General features: G+C 38.2%; 1 protein-coding gene across 1 annotated transcript in view; it reads right to left on the bottom strand.

Annotated features, from left to right (window-relative positions):
• The window catches only part of ROS1 (ROS proto-oncogene 1, receptor tyrosine kinase), a 135463-nt gene that overhangs the window by 68805 nt on the left and 48206 nt on the right, over nt 1–18452 (bottom strand). The window contains exons 14-19 of the mRNA XM_055534733.1: nt 17538–18034; nt 15893–16105; nt 15083–15193; nt 13934–14112; nt 11601–11792; nt 8164–8264 (exon numbers count right to left, since the gene is read on the bottom strand). Coding sequence (XP_055390708.1) covers nt 8164–8264; nt 11601–11792; nt 13934–14112; nt 15083–15193; nt 15893–16105; nt 17538–18034 — 1293 coding nt within the window. The remainder of the gene's footprint in view (nt 1–8163; nt 8265–11600; nt 11793–13933; nt 14113–15082; nt 15194–15892; nt 16106–17537; nt 18035–18452) is intronic.

Here is an 18452-nt window from a genome sequence, read left to right as displayed (position 1 = left end):
TAACCTAGGTTAAAATTTTAAGCTAATATTTTATTTATATATTATAAATCATATATATGATTTACTAGAAAACTTTTAAGTATTTTGGAAAAACTTGGGTACATAAATCAACTTTTTCAACTGTAAATTTTATCAAATCTAACTGCAGATCAAATATTTCCTATAAAAATTTAGTGTGCAAATTGAGATGTGCTATGTCTATAAAATATACCCAGGCTATTAATTAGAATTAATGTGAAAAAAATGCAAATATCTCATTAATAATTTACCTATGTTTTTACTTTTTAAAATGAAGCAACTAGGAAGTTTATAATTATGTATGTAGCTCACATTATTTGTTTTGGGCAGTGATGATCTAGACCAGAGGTAAGGAACTTGAAATGCCGAAGAAGGAATTTTGGTTTTGAATTAGGGAAAATTTTCTGCTTGTAAGATGGTTCTGGAGTTCCTATCTTTATCTACCACTCTTTTTTCTGGTGTGATAAAAAGGCAACACTTACTTGGAGGGCAAAATGCCTGTCATTTGTATAACCTTGTCAAGATCTGCTGCACTCCATTGGGCATGCATACAAGGAAAATTAACCTTGAGATAAAGAAATGCATTTTTAAAGGAGAAACTCCCTTCTCTCATCTGCTGAATCCAATAGTATTGATTTTCTGGACACTTAAGAGCAGGACTCTCAAACAACGCCAGTTAGACTGTCCTCTGAGATGCGCAGACGCGTACAGAGAATCGTGATCCTTCAGGACACTGTCATTTGAGCACTGTCTATATCACGCAGACAGATTCTTTTGATAATCAGATTGCCAGTGCTTCACAATTTCTAGGAAAAGGAACAGCCAGTTTTCTATGGTTCACAACTGGGAAACTAGCTAGAGCTATACGTTATAGCTGATATAAAATAAATGATTAATCAGATTGCTCTGTATATGCTTATATGCATTATAGGTATACACACACACACATATATATAGGCTTCCTGGTGGCTCAGATGGCAAAAATCTGCCTGCAATGCAGGAGACCTGAGTTCGATTCCTGAGTTGGGAATATCCCCTGGAGAAGGGAATGGCTACCCACTCCAGTATTCTTGCCTGGAGAATTCCAGGACAGAGGAGCCTGGCAGGCTCTAGTCCATGGGGTCACAAAGAGTTTTACACAACTGAGTGACTGAGGATACATACACCTTTATATACATATTTATATATATATATACACACACATATACACTCCATTATATGTTTATATATGTATACATATTCCTTTTTCATATTCTCTATGATTAAGAATTTTTCCATAAACCAAACAAAAGTATTTTTTAATCTAAAAGTAATCTTGAAATTGTATTCATAGAACAGGAACTTTTGGCCTTTGTAAGATTAGACTCTCTTGAAAATTTGATGAAATGATGGATGCTCAGCTTCCAAGCACTCACACACATCCTAACGCCAGCCATGAATCGGGGTCCAAGAACCCAGCATTAGAAATCTCTGCCCTAGAGCAGGACCTTTTGCTTTACTTTAACCTTTTCCTGACTACCTCTCCAATTTACTGTGTGACAGTCAGCAAATTTATACACATCTCTGTTTCAATGTCCTCGTCTATGAAATAATATGACCTCTAAATTCTCCCTCTGACTGCTGTTCTCTAATGACTTTTTGTCCTTATTTTAATTTGAGATATGTAACTGTTTCCTTGAAGTTAAAAACTATTGGCTGTTTAAACTAAAAATAGTAATAAACATGGATTTTATAGTATAGGTAAAAGTAAAATATATGACAACAAGAGCACAAAGAGTGGAGGGTAATAATTGGAAACATATCATTATAAAGTTTTAAATCATCTCTTTAACAAGTGGTGCTGGGAAAACTGGTCAACCACTTGTAAAAGAATGAAACTAGAACACTTTCTAACACCATACACAAAAATAAACTCAAAATGGATTAAAGATCTAAACGTAAGGCCAGAAACTATAAAACTCCTAGAGGAGAACATAGGCAAAACACTCTCTGACATACATCACAGCAGGATCCTCTATGACCCACCTCCCAGAATATTGGAAATAAAAGCAAAAATAAACAAATGGGACCTAATTAACCTTAAAAGCTTCTGCACATCAAAGGAAACTATAAGTAAGGTGAAAAGACAGCCTTCAGAATGGGAGAAAATAACAGCAAATGAAGCAACTGACAAACAACTAATCTCAAAAATATACAAGCAACTCCTACAGCTCAATTCCAGAAAAATAAATGACCCAATCAAAAAATGGGCCAAAGAACTAAATAGACATTTCTCCAAAGAAGACATACAGATGGCTAACAAACACATGAAAAGATGCTCAGCATCACTCATTATCAGAGAAATGCAAATCAAAACCACAATGAGGTACCATTTCATGCCAGTCAGAATGGCTGCGATCCAAAAGTCTACAAGCAATAAATGCTGGAGAGGGTGTGGAGAAAAGGGAACCCTCTTACATTGTTGGTGGGAATGCAAACTAGTACAGCCACTATGGAGAACAGTGTGGAGATTCCTTAAAAAACTGAAACTAGAACTGCCTTATGACCCAGCAATCCCACTGCTGGGCATACACACTGAGGAAACCAGAACTGAAAGAGACACATGTACCCCAATGTTCATCGCAGCACTGTTTATAATAGCCAGGACATGGAAGCAACCTAGATGTCCATCAACAGATGAATGGATAAGAAAGAAGTGGTACATATACACAATGGAGTATTATTCAGCCATTAAAAAGAATACATTTAAATCAGTTCTAATGAAGTGGATGAAACTGGAGCCTATTATACAGAGTGAAGTAAGCCAGAAAGAAAAACACCAATACAGTATACTAACGCATATATATGGAATTTAGAAAGATGGTAATGATAACCCTGTATGCGAGACAGCAAAAGAGACACAGATGTATAGAACAGTCTTTTGGACTCTGTGGGAGAGGGAGAGAGTGGGATGATTTGGGAGAATGACATTGAAACATGTATAATATCATATATGAAATGAATTTCCAGTCCAGGTTCGATGTATGATACAGGATGCTTGGGGCTGGTGCACTGGCATGACCCAGAGGGATGGTACGGGGAGGGAGGAGGGAGGGGGGTTCAGGATGGGGAACACGTGTATACCCATGGTGGATTCATGTTGATGTATGGCAAAACCGATACAATACTGTAAAGTAATAAATAAAAAAAAATAAAAAAATAAAAGTGCAACATAAAAACTAAAAAATATAATAAAATAAAATCATTTATGAAATAAGAACACTTTGAATATGACAATAGTAAGTTGAAGATGTTTACTGTTAAAACATGTATAATATCATGTATGAAACGAGTCACTAGTCCAGGTTCAATGCACGATGCTGGATGCTTGGGGCTGGTGCAATGGGACGACCCAGAGGGATGGTATGGGGAGGGAGGAGGGAGGAGGGTTCAGATTGGGGAACACATGTATACCTGTGGTGGATTCATTTCAATAAAAAATAAAAATAAAAGAGACTAAAAAAAATAAATAAATAAATAAAATAAAAGTGCTTATTTTACTCTTTAAAGCAATCTAAAGAAAATTATAAATACACATAATTTAAATGTCATGAGAAGAGATAAAATGGAATACTAAAATAGTATTTTATTCACTGTCAAAAATGCGTAAAGTAGAATAGAGGAATAAACAGCTGATGAGACTAATTGAAGTCAAACACCAAGATGGTAGACTTAAATCCAAGCATATCAATAAATAATTATATTAGATGTAAATGAACCAAACACCCGAATTAAAAGGCAGAAACTGTCAGACTGCATAAAAAAGCAAAAACTTATATGCTGTTTACAAGGAACACACTTTAAGGGTAAAGACAAAAATTGAAAGTAAAGAGATAAAGAGCTGTGCCCAGCAAACTAAGCATAAGAATGCTGCTATGACTTTCTTAATATCCTAATATCAAAATATTAATGTCCAAGGTAAAAAGCAGCGGCTGTGCTTTGCTGGAGCAGCCATGAAGAGATACCCCATCCAAGGTAAGAGAAACCCATGTAAGATGGTAGGCACTGAGAGAGGGCATCAGAGGGCAGACAGACAGAAACCACAATCACAGACAGCTAGCCAATCTGATCACATGGACCACAGCCTTGTCTAACTCAGTGAAACTAAACCATGCCGTGTGGGGCCACCCAAGACAGATGGGTCATGGTGGAGAGACCTGACAGAATGTGGTCCACTGGAGAAGGGAATGGCAAACCACTTGAGTATTATTGCCTTGAGAACCCCATGAATAGTATGAAAAGGCAAAAATAGGACACTGAAAGAGGAACTCCCCAGGTCAGTAGGTGCCCAATATGCTACTGGAGATCAGTGGAGAAATAATTCCAGAAAGAATGAAGGGATGGAGCCAAAGCAAAAACAATACCCAGCTGTGGATGTGACTGGTGATAGAAGCAAGGTCTGATGCTGTAAAGAGCAATATTGCATAGGAACCTGGAATGTCAGGTCCATGAATCAAGGCAAATTGGAAGTGGTCAAACAAGAGATGGCAAGAGTGAACATCGACATTCTAGGAATCAGCAAACTAAGATGGACTGGAATGGGTGAATTTAACTCAGATGACCATTATATCTACTACTGTGGACAGGAATCCCTTAGAAGTAATGGAGTAGCCATCATGGTCAATAAGAGAGTCCGAAATGCAGTACTCAAATGCATCTTTTGGATGCAATCTCAAAAACTACAGAATGATCTCTGCATTTCCAAGGCAAACCATTCAATATCACGGTAATCCAAGTCTATGCCCCGACCAGTAATGCTGAAGAAGCTGAAGTTGAACAGTTCTATGAAGATCTACAAGACCTTCTAGAACTAACACCCAAAAAAGATGTCCTTTTCATTATAGGGGACTGGAATGCAAAAGTAGAAAGTCAATAAATACCTGGAGTAACAGGCAAATTTGGCCTTGGAATACAGAATGAAGCAGAGCAAAGGCTAATAGAGTTCTGCCAAGAGAATGCACTGGTCATAGCAAACACCCTCTTCCAACAACACAAGAGAAGACTCTACACATGGACATCACCAGATGGTCAACACTGAAATCAGATTGATTATATTCTTTGCATCCAAAGAGAGAGAAGCTCTATACAGTCAGCAAAAACAAGACCGGGAGCTGACTGTGGCTCAGGTCATGAACTCCTTATTGCCAAATTCAGACTGAAATTGAAGAAAGTGGAGAAAACCACTAGGCCATTCAGGCAGACCTAAATCAAATCCCTTATGATTATACAGTGGAAGTGAGAAATAGATTTAAAGGACTAGATCTGATAGACAGAGTCCCTGATGAACTATGGATGGAGGTTCGTGACATTGTACAGGAGACAGGAATTAGGACAATCCCGAAGAAAAAAAATGCAAAAAAGCAAAATGGCTGTTTGAAGAGGCCTTGCAAATAGCTGTGAAAAGAGGGAAGTAAAAAGCAAAGGGGAAAAGGAAAGATATAACCATTTGAATGCAGAGTTCTAAAGAATAGCAAGGGGAGATAAGAAAGCCTTCTTCAGAGATCAATGCAAAGAAATAGAGGAAAACAATAGAATGGGAAAGACTAGATCTCTTCAAGACAATTAGAGATACCAAGGGAACATTTTATGCAAAGATGGGCTCGATAAAGGACAGAAATGATAGGGACCTAACAGAAGCAGAAGATATTAAGAAGAGGTGCAAGAACACACAGAAGAACTGTACAAAAAAGATCTTCACGACCCAGATAATCACAATGGTGTGATCACTCACCTAGAGCCAGACATCCTGGAATGTGAAGTCAAGTGGGCCTTAGAAAGCATCACTACGAACAAAGCTAGTGGAGATGATGGAATTCCAGTTGAGCTCTTTCAAATCCTAAAAGATGATGCTGGTGAAAGTGCTGCACTCAATATACCAGCAAATTTGGAAAACTCAGCAGTGGCCACAGGACTGGAAAAGGTCAGTTTTCATTCCAATCCCAAAGAAAGGCAATGCCAAAGAATGCTCCAACTACCACATAATTGCACTCATCTCACACGCTAGTAAAGTAATGCTCAAAATTCTCCAAGCCAGGCTTCAGCAATAGAACTGTGAACTTCCAGATGTTCAAGCTGGTTTTAGAAAAGGCAGAGGAACCAGAGATCAAATTGCCAACATCCGCTAGATTATCGAAAAAGCAAGAGAGTTCCAGAAAAACATCTATTTCTGCTTTATTGACTATGCCAAAGCCTTTGACTGTGTGGATCACAATAAACTGTGGAAAATTCTGAAAGGGATGGGAATACCAGAACACCTGACCTGCCTCTTGAGAAATTTGTATGCAGGTCAGGAAGCAACAGTTAGAACTGGACATGGAACAACAGACTGGTTCCACAGAGGAAAATGAGTATGTCAAGGCTGTATATTGTCATCCTGCTTATTTAACTTATATGCAGAGTACATCATGAGAAACGCTGGGCTGGAAGAAGCACAAGCTGGAATCAAGATTGCTGGGAGAAATATCTATAACCTCAGATATGCAGATGACACCACCCTTATGGCAGAAAGTGAAGAGGAACTAAAGAGCCTCTTGAGGAAAGTGAAAGAGGAGAGTGAAAAAAGTTGGCTTAAAGCTCACATTCAGAAAACTAAGGTCATGGCATCCGGTCCCATCACTTCATGGCAAATAAATGGGGAAAGAGTGGAAACAGTGTCAGACTTTATTTTTCTGGGCTCCAAAATCACTGCAGATGGTGATTGCAGCCATGAAATTAAAAGACGCTTGCTCCTTAGAAAGAAAGTTATGACCATCCTAGATAGCATATTAAAAAGTAGAGACATTACTTTGCCAACAAAGGTCCGTCTAGTCAAAGCTATGGTTTTTCCAGTGGTCATGTATGGATGTGAGATTTGGACTATAAAGAGGGTTGAGTGCAAAAGATGCTTTTGATCTTGATGCTTTTCAACTGTGGTGTTGGAGAAGACTCTTGAGAGTCCCTTAGACTGCAAGGAGATCCAACCAGTCCATCCTAAAGGAGATCAGTCCTGGGTGTTCATTGGAAGGACTGATGTTGAAGCTGAAACTCCAATACTTTGGCCACCTCATGTGAAGAGCTGACTCACTGCAAAAGACCATAATCCTGGGAAAGATTGAGGGCAGGAGGAGAAGGGGATGACAGAGGATGAGATGGTTGGATGGCATCATTGACTCAATGGACATGGGTTTGGGTGAACTCCAGGAGCTGGTGATGGACAGGGAGGCCTGGCGTGCTGCAGTTCATGGGGTGCAAAGAGTCGGACATGACTGAGTGACTGAACTGAGCTGAACTGAACTGAATACCAAAATAGTCTTAAAGATTAAGAGTATTACCATAGATTAATGAGAATATTTTATAGTGACAAAAGGAAATATAATCAAGTATATAGATAAGAATACTAAACACAAAGCATTCAGATAGATCAACTAAAGAGGTCTACTGCTGCTGCTGCTGCTAAGTCACTTCAGTCGTGTCCAACTCTGTGCGACCCCATAGACGGCAGCCCACCAGGCTCTGCCGTCCCTGGGATTCTCCAGGCAAGAACACTGGAGTGGGTTGCCATTTCCTTCTCCAAAAGATGTCTACATGCCTGTCTATAATCATAGTTAGAGACTGTGTTAAGAAGCATAGAAACCTATCCATTCATTTCCTAGGCTCTTGAGGGGCATGCTCCTCAGTGCCTCTACTGGACTCTCTTTATACCCCATTGCCATATTCACCCTGGTGGCAGTTTAGTCAGCTAAGTCATGTCTCACTCTTGTGATCTCATGGACTGTAGCCCACCAGGTTCCTCTGTCCATAGGATTCTCCAGGCAAGAACACTGGAGTGGGGTGCCATTTCCTTCTCCAGGAGATCTTTCCAACCCAGGAATCGAACCCAAGTCTCTGTCATTGCAGGTAGATTCTTTACCAACTGAGCTAAGAGGAAAGCCGTAGAATATTCACCATGTTCTACACTAATTAGTTGTTTACAAACTCATCTTTCCTTGCAAGCACAATGTCTGCAAACACAGTGGATAATTAGTGAATGTTTATTGAAAGAATAAATGAATTCTTAAGCACTATCATTTATAACTAAGGGGCAAGTTACTTTCTCTTTTTCAACCAATTACCTTCAGTATTACTCACCTTTGACCCCGAAGAACAGCTGTATACAGGTGAATACACTGACTGTCTTGAACCAACCAATATAGGAACCCATCACTAAGGTCTAAAGTTAAAGCAATTACCTAAATAGAAAATAAGGAAAGAAAACAAATCAAATACATGTTTAATCTTTGTGATTACATCAAGCTTAAGCTACAGATTTCTCTTTAGCATCCTTTTTGGAATAATAAACTTAGTGATTTTTACCTTTTACTGAGTATAAATATCATGTAAATATGCTTATTACTATGTAGTTTGGATATAAGCACTGGTTTCCTAAAAATCCTCAAATGGCAGGAACTATCTATTATTCACTTCTATATTCTTATCTCTAGTGGTTCTCAAAGTTTGATTTTTGGACTACCAGGATCAGCATCACCTGGGAACTTGTTACAAATACAAATTTTCGACCACACTCCAGGTCCTACTGAATGAGGAAATTTGAACCACTGTGCCAAGCCTTGTCTAAAGCTAGCACAACTTTGGACTCTTCAGCCACGTAAGTCAGTGAATCTGATCGTTGTTTAAATCAGTTGTTCTCAAACATTGCTGCAGATTAGAATTACCTGTGATTCTTTAAATACATCAATTTCCAGTCTGGCATTCTGTTAAATTTTGATCTCTGGAGATGGTACCCAGTCTCCAGTGTGTCTTCAAATTCCCCAGATAATTCCAATGTGTCACCAAGTTTGAGAACCAACCATTCAAGCCATTTTAAATTATATTAATATCTGTTAATTACAACCGAAAACATACTGATAATTTTCTAAAATACAATATAGACATGGTTTTCACGTGATACAATTGGATAGAGTTGTGTACATATGGAACTTTAGTCCCATTTCCAGCTGACATCTTACAACCACTTTTTATTACCCTTTCTTTGTCTTCTTGTTACAATTTGTGTCTTAAGTCCAGTTGATTAGGTAAGACCTGTGGAAAGACTGAGTCTCCTATGAAATAGAGTGCAAGAGATAGAATTTACAATCCAAGGGATCTTTTTTGCTTTCTTTGGCTTTATAGGTATTGAGATTACAAGGAGTCTGACCTCAGAGTAGTGGAGTCTTTCTAGAGCAGACCTGGAGGCTAAGAGGTATCAGATAAAATAAAGTTGATGACTATACCTTTAGCAAGATATAACAGCATATAAACAAAAGCATCAATCAGGGAAAAATATAAAAAGAATACAATGAAGTATCCAAGAACTAAAAGTACTTGGTTACCCAAGACTTGCTATAAAGAAATAATCTCGAGTTTCATGGCTGCCAGAACCTTCAGTCATCGTATGAATCACAGTCTTTTGTCTTTAAGAAAACTCAACCTACTCTTTTTCCAAAAGGTAGAAAACTATTCTAGCAATTTCCAGCCTTTGGGGAATTGAATTATGTCCTTGCTTCAGGCTAAAAGAGATTTATTGATAATTTTTCCAGTTAAAGTGAAACCAAGTTAATATTGCTTTTTATCTATAATGAGATGCCCTAGAGTTTTATAAATCACAGATTAACTCTACTTTATCTCTTAAAAAAGAAGATTCTACAACTCCCTTTGCTGAAATATGACAAACTATGTCAGCCATAAGTCAAATTCAGGGGATGGGTCATTACCCCATTCCTTTACACCAGCCATTGGAGCCCATGGTTAAAGAGTGTCAGAGGGTGTTCCATAAACCTTTGGTAACCATCATTATGTCTAACAAAGCCCATCCCTTGGAAATAATCCCTTTGATCTAAATTAAAACCTTGAAGTTTAATCCTGTGGTAAAATGTACTATATACTATGAGTCCTACATCTTTTCACTTTAAAGGAATATCTCATTTCATTTTCCCTTTTCATCATACAAATGAGTCTTTCTATAAATGACTTTTATTATACCTGTTGATTTCAAAGTTATCTTATGACTCCATGATAAATTTGTGAGTAGCATGTAAAGGAATGACAATGAGAGGGAAGGCTTTACTCAATGTAAAACATATTACCTTCAAAACACTCACTAGCATTAACAGAGACAGATGAATAAAACATCAAACAGCGGAACCAGAACACATATTGGCACAAGCAGCAGCACCATTAGCCAGCCTGTGAGAGAATTTGGAGTGGATTTTAAACAAAAATGTATTTCCTCAAACATGCTGAGAACTCTAAAAATTCACTCATTTATAGAAAAGTCCCCAGGGCCACTCCAGGGCTATCCTGAGTAGATGTATCCCAAAGGACGAGATCAGGACAGCAGGGTGATTACAGACGAAGTCAAGGGGATGAATAGGAAGTTACTCTTGAGAGACTATTAACTTTAATATGCCTTTAAAACAAGAGTTTTTCCCCTAAAATTTTTTTATCGAAACATAAAAAATATACTTTGTATTCAGACTCAAGTGGCCCCAAAATACAATTAAGAGATCTTTTCATTATTTGACAGAAATGAATAATCTCTGGTGTGTAAACTTCTATTTCTTTTAAATACCTGTGTTATAATCTGTATATGAAAATCTTAGGAATTATAACTAGCATGTCTTTTGGAATTAAGGATCGAATGACTCAACAATTTGTTTGTTTATAAATGATCTGGTATACCTATACTATGTATGTTTTATCTCTATTGACAACAAAAAGGGATAAAAATTTTAAGAAATATTAAATAGATAGAAATAGTATGAATGATTTATTACTTCCTCCACTTTTCAGTAATTTCTAAAATTTCTACAGTAGACATATTCTTAAGATCATCAGAAAAAATAAAATTTCAAAATATAGATGGATAGCTAGAGGGAACCTAAACAGGATCAAGAAAAATACATATTGCTTCTAGAAGTTGAGGAAGTAAAAAAAAATTTGCCTTAGAATCATTTCTCTTAATATATTACTGCATTTTTTAGATTGAGTTACAAAATATAACAACTATTGAGTGGTTGTTCTCACTACTTCCCGTGAATTATCTCATTTAATCATCACAACAACCCTAAGAAGGAGGACAATTGTTAATATTCCCATTACTCAGTTAATGAAGCAGTCACAGAGAAGTCAAATAACTTTCCTAGGAGCTGCATAGTTATTAGAGCAGTCAGTACCAGAAATTGACTAAAAATAATAAAACACCTAATAATCACCCAAGAAGACGTTCTCAAATATCCGATAGAATTCCTAAAGACTATAAAAATGGACAAATTAAGATGCTCTTAAAGTGTGAGTCCATTCAAGATAAAGCAAAACATAAAAATCTCCATATTATATTTTATTTAATCAATTATGACAATCAAATAAGACTTAGAGAAATTTGGTTATACCAAGATCTTACCATAGTAGTATTTCCTTTCAGATTCTACCTGAAGTATTCACAACAAGTGGAAATAGTATTATTATAACCATACAACAGCATTATTTAGTATAATTAAATGATCAGATCTTATGTTTTTAACTTTCACCTTTTTCCCAGAAAACCAAGGCTGTGCCTGTAATACAAGTGGACTTTCTCCATTTAGCCTGGTACTTTCAACTGAATATAACGTGGTCCAATAGAGATATCCACCAACTGAGTCCACCACCATATCATTTACCAGCAACTTCACGTGAGTCACAACGTCTGTGCGTCCTGTCAGCACAGACTGCCTTTGAATCTATAAAATAGTCATAACTCAGTTTTAGTGATTTTTCAATGGCATCATTATTTCTGAATAGTTTATTGCAATTGTTAGTAAATTACTGCATTCATCCATTCATTTCTCCAACCATAAATATTTACTGGCACTCTGTGCTGAGTCATGCACCTAGCTTTGGGAATGTAATTACAAGGAAGCTTACTCCTTTTCATGTCTCCAAAGAGAAAGGAGATACACTTATTTTGAGTTAATACTTGCTGTTTCTAATCATACACCTAGACAATCAACACATAATCAAAACATAAGAATGTATTTGATTAGATTCCCAAAGATGTATACTCCAAATAGTGATGTCTCTCCTTGCTCCTCTCTGTCTGTTTAATCTCCCTAATATTAATTACTATAATTAAGTACCTATTATATGCTAGGCACTGTACTTCTTTTTTATCTTTAAAATATTAGTTATTATAACCCTCACATTAAGCCTGTAAAGAATTTCCATTTCCTACTTTTTCACAAGTAAAGCTGGGTTCAAAGAGGTGAAGTGATTTTTCAAGAAGTTAAATCATTTTATAAGAAACAGAGCAAATACTTGAAACCAGTTTTTATACTACTCTACCACTTCCTCCTTCAAAACTATTTTCATACTAATCCATTTTGGGAATCATTCTCTGATTAACCCCACTCAGCTCCATTCTGCCTACAAGTCACTGGCACTTATGAATTCATACTATACCATATTACTTTGCTTCTAAATACAATGCTCTGTCCCTGGAGAAATGGCAACCCACTCTAGTATACTTGCCTGGAAAATCCCATGGACAGAGGAGCCTGGTGGGCTACAGTCTATGGAGTCACAAAGAGTCGGACACAACTGAGCACACACAACAACAATGCTCTGTGTGCTTCTTCTAATGATTCACAATGTTTTCTTTTTGGCACTGGTCTTAGTTGTGGTATGTGGGATCTAGTTTCCTGACCAGGAATCGAACCCAGGCCCCCCCAGGAATTGGGAATGTCTTAGCCACTGGACCACCAAGGAAGTCCCCATGAATTTATTTTTATGTCATGAAAAGAGCAGGGGCAAGTGGTGATGGTTGTGCAGCAAACACACTAAAAACCACTGCATTTTATATAATCGAAGGTTGAGTTTTATGGTACATAAATTATATCTCAACAAAGCTGATATATTTTTTTCAAGGGCAGAGACATGACTACTATTTTCCTCATATTCTCTACTATGCCAATTGTCAAGGCTCTAAACATACTGGTAACAGATAATGAATAAATAAACAAATGGATATGTGCCATCCTGATTAGGAAACAATTTTGTACCATAAAACCAAAATGACTTTTTTGTATCGTAAAACTGAAGCAATTTTTTTCTTGATCTATTAGACCGTTGATCTCATCATCAACCGTTCTTTTCTTCAGTGTGCACAATGCACAGGATGTCTTCCTCTGGTCCCCAAATCCCACCCTGTCTACCCTCCTCAGTGCCCCCTGAGCCTGACAGTGATGGACTGCATCAACCTAGCTCCCTGTTCTCTGGCTTCCAGGGAGGTGCAGCCAATGGAAGCAGTGGCAGAAGATCAGAGGGCAGAAGAAAAGAGGGATGGAGGTACATGTGTACTATCGTATCAGTCCTTGCTGGACTATACCTTTTGACAATGGCTGGTTTTCATATTGGCAACTCTGCTAAAGCTACAGCCCTCACCATTCTTTCCCTTCTTTCCCTTGTCCTCTCTGCCTAGAGGCAGTAATATCCTCCCACACTTGCTAGCCCAGAGCATGCTTCACCGTCCTATGCTCATTTCCTTAGCCCTGTCCATGCTTTGAAAATAGTCCCCTCACTTAGTTTCTTTTCATTATGCCTTTGGGGTGTGCCGTCTTCCCCAGGACACTACTCCACTGGTGAACATTTTAATATATGTATTTCAAGATATTATTGAAAATACATAACTAATCAAATACTGATATAGACTTTCCTTTCTACATGAATATTTTAATTAAAAGGTGAGTAGGCTTAGAGACAAATATTAAGTAAATAATAACATAGGTGAAACACAAGTATGAAAAAAATCAAGAAAATAACATTCCAGTCACTGAAGTGGGTAGGCATTGTTTGAGAGCATGTAGGATGTCAGGCTTCAACTTACCACATAGGTCTTTCCAGCCCAGTAGAGAAAGTGACCCAGCCACTCAAAAGCTAAAGCCCCTGCTCCTGCAATGTTGGGTATGTGATAATTCTCTGAGACGTCTGTCCCATTCAGCAGCCATACATAAACATCACCTTTCATGTCGCTGTAGTAGAGGCTGTTGTTATACCAATCCATGTCTCAAAACAAAGTGAATTGGTAGCAGTTATTTTCTCGTGTATGCCAGTGTAAACATAGTGTGTCAGCAAATCACACATGCACGTCAGCAATAACATGGATATTCACTAGAGCTTCAGAGATGTGTCAAGAATGCTTCAATAACATTAATCTAAAATCTTAAGGCCTGGAACTAGACACAGGAACTAATATTCATTGAGCATCTCCTCTTTGCCAACATTGTCCTGGGCACTTTTATATATCTCACTCAACTCCTAAAGCTCTAAAGTAGAAATCATTTCCATTTTTTGACATAGCAAACCCAAGACTAGGTGAAATTATCTATTTTGCCCAAGGTCTCACAGATGAAAAGAGGAGGAACCCAGACTTGAACCAACTTCAAAGTATCATTCTTTCCATTAGTACCACACTACCTCCTAAGTCCAACTCATTTTGGTCAGAAGTGCTATGGTAATTTTTAACGACCAAATAAAGAAATCAAATAATTAGATAATTACAGAAGACGCCATTAAGTAATAAATGGGTAGTTTTGCCTTAGGCATTTATTACATAATCTTCTTTGCCATGAAATTCTTTCTTATGTTTTATTTAGAACTTCATATAGCTGTTCTGTGCTCCAGTCTTATAGCAAACTCATAACAAATTACTTAACTATAGCTATCTTCATAGAACAGGATAGGCTGTTACTTTGAGATGACACTGAGAGATTAAAACACACGAGAAGTGTATCAAAGCCTTCCTGAAATGGGCATACATCATTAAATAACCTCACATTTTGTAGAGTAATAAATGGCCCTCCTCCTTGAGAACAGACATTTTCTTCATCATGTCATGGGCAGTATAATTCAATATTTTTTCCTTTCCTTATTGACCTAATATTAAAACACTCAATTCTTCTGATTGGTCGAATATCTCAGGAAGTCTAATAAGTAGAAACCTGCCATCCAAGTGTACAGGGAACTTGGTGTTTACCTGACACATTTCCTATATCAGAGGATAGGAATTCTCCTGGGCCAAAGCTATTTAATGGCTTACTCCAAAGTCCATCTTCTTTCACGGCCATGATAAATGGTGGTTCTGCAGCTGTTTGGTTTAAAAAAAAATTGAAAGAAATATCACAGAAAACACACATTTTTAGGTACACATCTTGTTTGTTAGATTTCTTTTATAAAGTAAATCAGCATTTTGAAAAATACACTGGAAGTATACGAATAATCATATCTGCTTAGAAGAATACTGTATCATATTAAACACACTTTGATTTTTATGTAAATATTTGTAATTGAACGTGAAGAGAAATGTGTATGATGCTGCCACTACAGCAATGTCACATCATGGCAAATTTTTTTGTTGTTTTGCTTTAGCTATTGGTGATATTCAGAAGCAACAGTAGTATAAATGGTTCAGTTCTTTCCGTTTTCTTTCAACCAAGAGGACAGAATTCAACATAATTCACAGCCCCTCAACTTCTCTCGTCGAGACTTTCAGCATCCAAGCAGTGCTACAGCTTAATAAGCCATGAGAAAGGAGAAAACCACGAAGAAGAATAAAACTATATTGTTTGTTCAAAAACATCTTGGACAGTATAAAATAGAACGTTAGAAACATTAATATCACACTGTGCTTCACTTACTTTCCTAATCTCAGACAAGAAACGTGCTCAAGGGTCAATGCACCCTCATTCTCATTTCTTTACCACATCTAAGGTGAGAAATTTTAAAGAAGACAGGCAGAAAGCCTTTTTTGTCAGAATCACTCCCTAAATCAAGAGCATTCTCTCACCTGGTACCAGGGTAGTTCCCACTGAGGGCTCTGACCAAGGGCCTGGCCCCTTGGGAGAACTCGCTCTCACAGAAACCTCATATTTTGTAGCACTCTGAAGGTCATGTACATTAAGGATGGTCCCACTTATATTAGAGAACACGTGAGTGGTTTCAGGAAGGTCTTGGGTTGATACTTTCACCTCATAAGTCCAGTCCTGCCAGGCAGAAGGACCTATGCGGAAGAGTTAAACAATATTACTGACCAGGATGACATCAGCAAGGGCAAACAAAGGACTTTCAGTAAACTTATCTACAGCTTCACCTTGAGTGGAAGGATAATTGGGCCTGTTACCCCTTAATCGGCCAGGGTTAACCTGATGATATGATTAGGACAGTGGCCATTCTACTCACTCATTTTGTCTCATCAAAGGAGACGTCTTGCCAACAAATGGGAGGCCACTGTCCCCTCTCTGTGCTGTGTCACTGGCTGCATGGAACTATCAGAAGGGTACACTATACAAGCTCCTAATAAACGCTTAACGACGAATCTCTAATACTATTCCAGTGTCAGCAGAATATCACTCTCCTAGAAGCCCAAAAAATAAAAATTAAAAAATTTTGCTAATTCATTTTCAGCCATCTTTGAGATATACAACAAACAGGCATAACTAACTTGGTCTTAAAGTAAAAGTAGGGCTGCCGTCTATGGGGTCGCACAGAGTCGGACACGACTGAAGCAACTTAGCAGCAGCAGCAGCAGACAATGATTGCTAGGGGACCAGAGGTTGGCAAACTGCAGCCCACAGTTTTCAGCCCACAGATCTGGCCCACTGCCTGTTTTTATAAACAAAGTTGTAACGGAGCACAGTCACGGTGACTTATTTACATATTATCTATGGCTGCTTACATACCACAAAGACAGAGTTGAGTAACTATCCCAGAAACTGTATGACCCACAAAATGGAAAATATTTATTATCTGGTCCTTCTTTTATTAAAAGAAAAAAAAATTGCCAACTTCTATGCTAGATACTGTTCTGGGTTCTACCTATGCATCTGAATTCGGTCTATATGACAATCCCTTAGAAGGATATAATTAATATTTTTATTTCCAGCAGTGGAAACATGCATGAAGTGGCTAAGTAACTTGCCCAGGTCATTCTGCTAATAATTGATGAGACTAGCCTTTGAATCCGTGCAGGCTGGCTCTAGAGCCCACCTGCATACCCACCACACATGCTGCCTCTCCAGAGATGAAAATTCAAGTCCCGAGAGTTTTAGGCTCAAATTCATGCAAGGTCTCCCTGGATACAAAATCTCAACCCAAGTGTTCCATTCCCCTGGCTAATGCATTCCCTCCAACTAGAATGTCAGTGCCTGGCTCCAAGGAGACACTCAATAAATGTTCCAACCCTTCTGTTGGGATGTACATGATGAAATATAGAAATTCTCTTTATTTATCAAAACTGGTAAATGTAGAACAAACATAATAACACTGTGTGTATGTGTGAGAGAGAGGAGACAGAGAGAGTGCTAAGTAGCGCTTTGGGTTAATGGCTAAATAATCACACAAGGGCTCTCAAAGCTGAGTTGCCATGCCAAGCCTATTAAGTTTTCCTCTCCTTCTGACAAGGCCAGCCTCCAGGCGGGGGACAGGGAACTCACTGGCTCCGATGGCGAGTGTGGGGGGCTTCCACTGAACCAGGGCCTGGTGGGAGCCGAACAGCACGGAGAGCTGCTGCGGGCGGCCTGGCAGCGGGTGTGGCTGGGTGTATGAGCCAAAGATGACCAAGTTGCCAAAGCCAAATTCTTCTATGTGACTCAGGTCACATCCCACGATGAATTCATTAAAAGACAAAGAATCCTGTTGGAAAACAGCCTCGCCATCTGTGACCAGGAAGTCGTTGTTTTCACAAGCGAAGCTCTTCACATTAGTAAAGGGGACATGAGGTAGGATGATGTGGGATGCGGAGCCGTCCAGAAAGGTTGACATGAAGACTTGGGCAGTGTCGTTGAAATAAATGATTCGCTTGGACTGTGGCTTGATTGCAAAGTCCTTTAAAGTACCACTCTGCACAATACGCATGGCTTCTGAGCCCCCACCAGAAGGCACAGGAAGATTGACTCTATAAATGCCGTCTCTCAGGAGATAAAAGACATACCTGACACAGGAGCAAAAGAAGCCTGGTGTGAGTCAGTGCAAGGGTGAAGGAGGAACACCATTGTCTTATCCTGCTGGGCAATCAGAAACAAGTATCTCCAGAGTGGATAAGTACAGGGTTTCCCAAGATGCAAACTGGTAAAGGCATTTATTACAAATATGCTCTATTCATTTAAGTTAGAAGTTGGAATCCTGGAAAATGTCAGCCTCTCTTATAAGGCTTAATCTCCTAATTATTACATGTGACTTCTTAAGGAATCAGAATTTAAGGACAATAGGGGTCTTTAAAGGTTTTCTAATGACGTCTACTCTTAAAGGAAAGCATATTATGTAAAATTTACATGACTGAACCTGTCATTTATTATGAAACATTTTTCTCCAATACACAGAAATTCTTAGTCAAAATCTGTCAATAAATA

This window comes from Bubalus kerabau, chromosome 9 (genome assembly GCF_029407905.1).
Source record: "Bubalus kerabau isolate K-KA32 ecotype Philippines breed swamp buffalo chromosome 9, PCC_UOA_SB_1v2, whole genome shotgun sequence".
NCBI classification, from domain to species: Eukaryota; Metazoa; Chordata; class Mammalia; order Artiodactyla; family Bovidae; genus Bubalus; species Bubalus kerabau.
The sequence above is the reverse complement of the archived record's forward strand: the minus strand, read 5'-3'. Positions and strand labels throughout refer to the sequence as shown.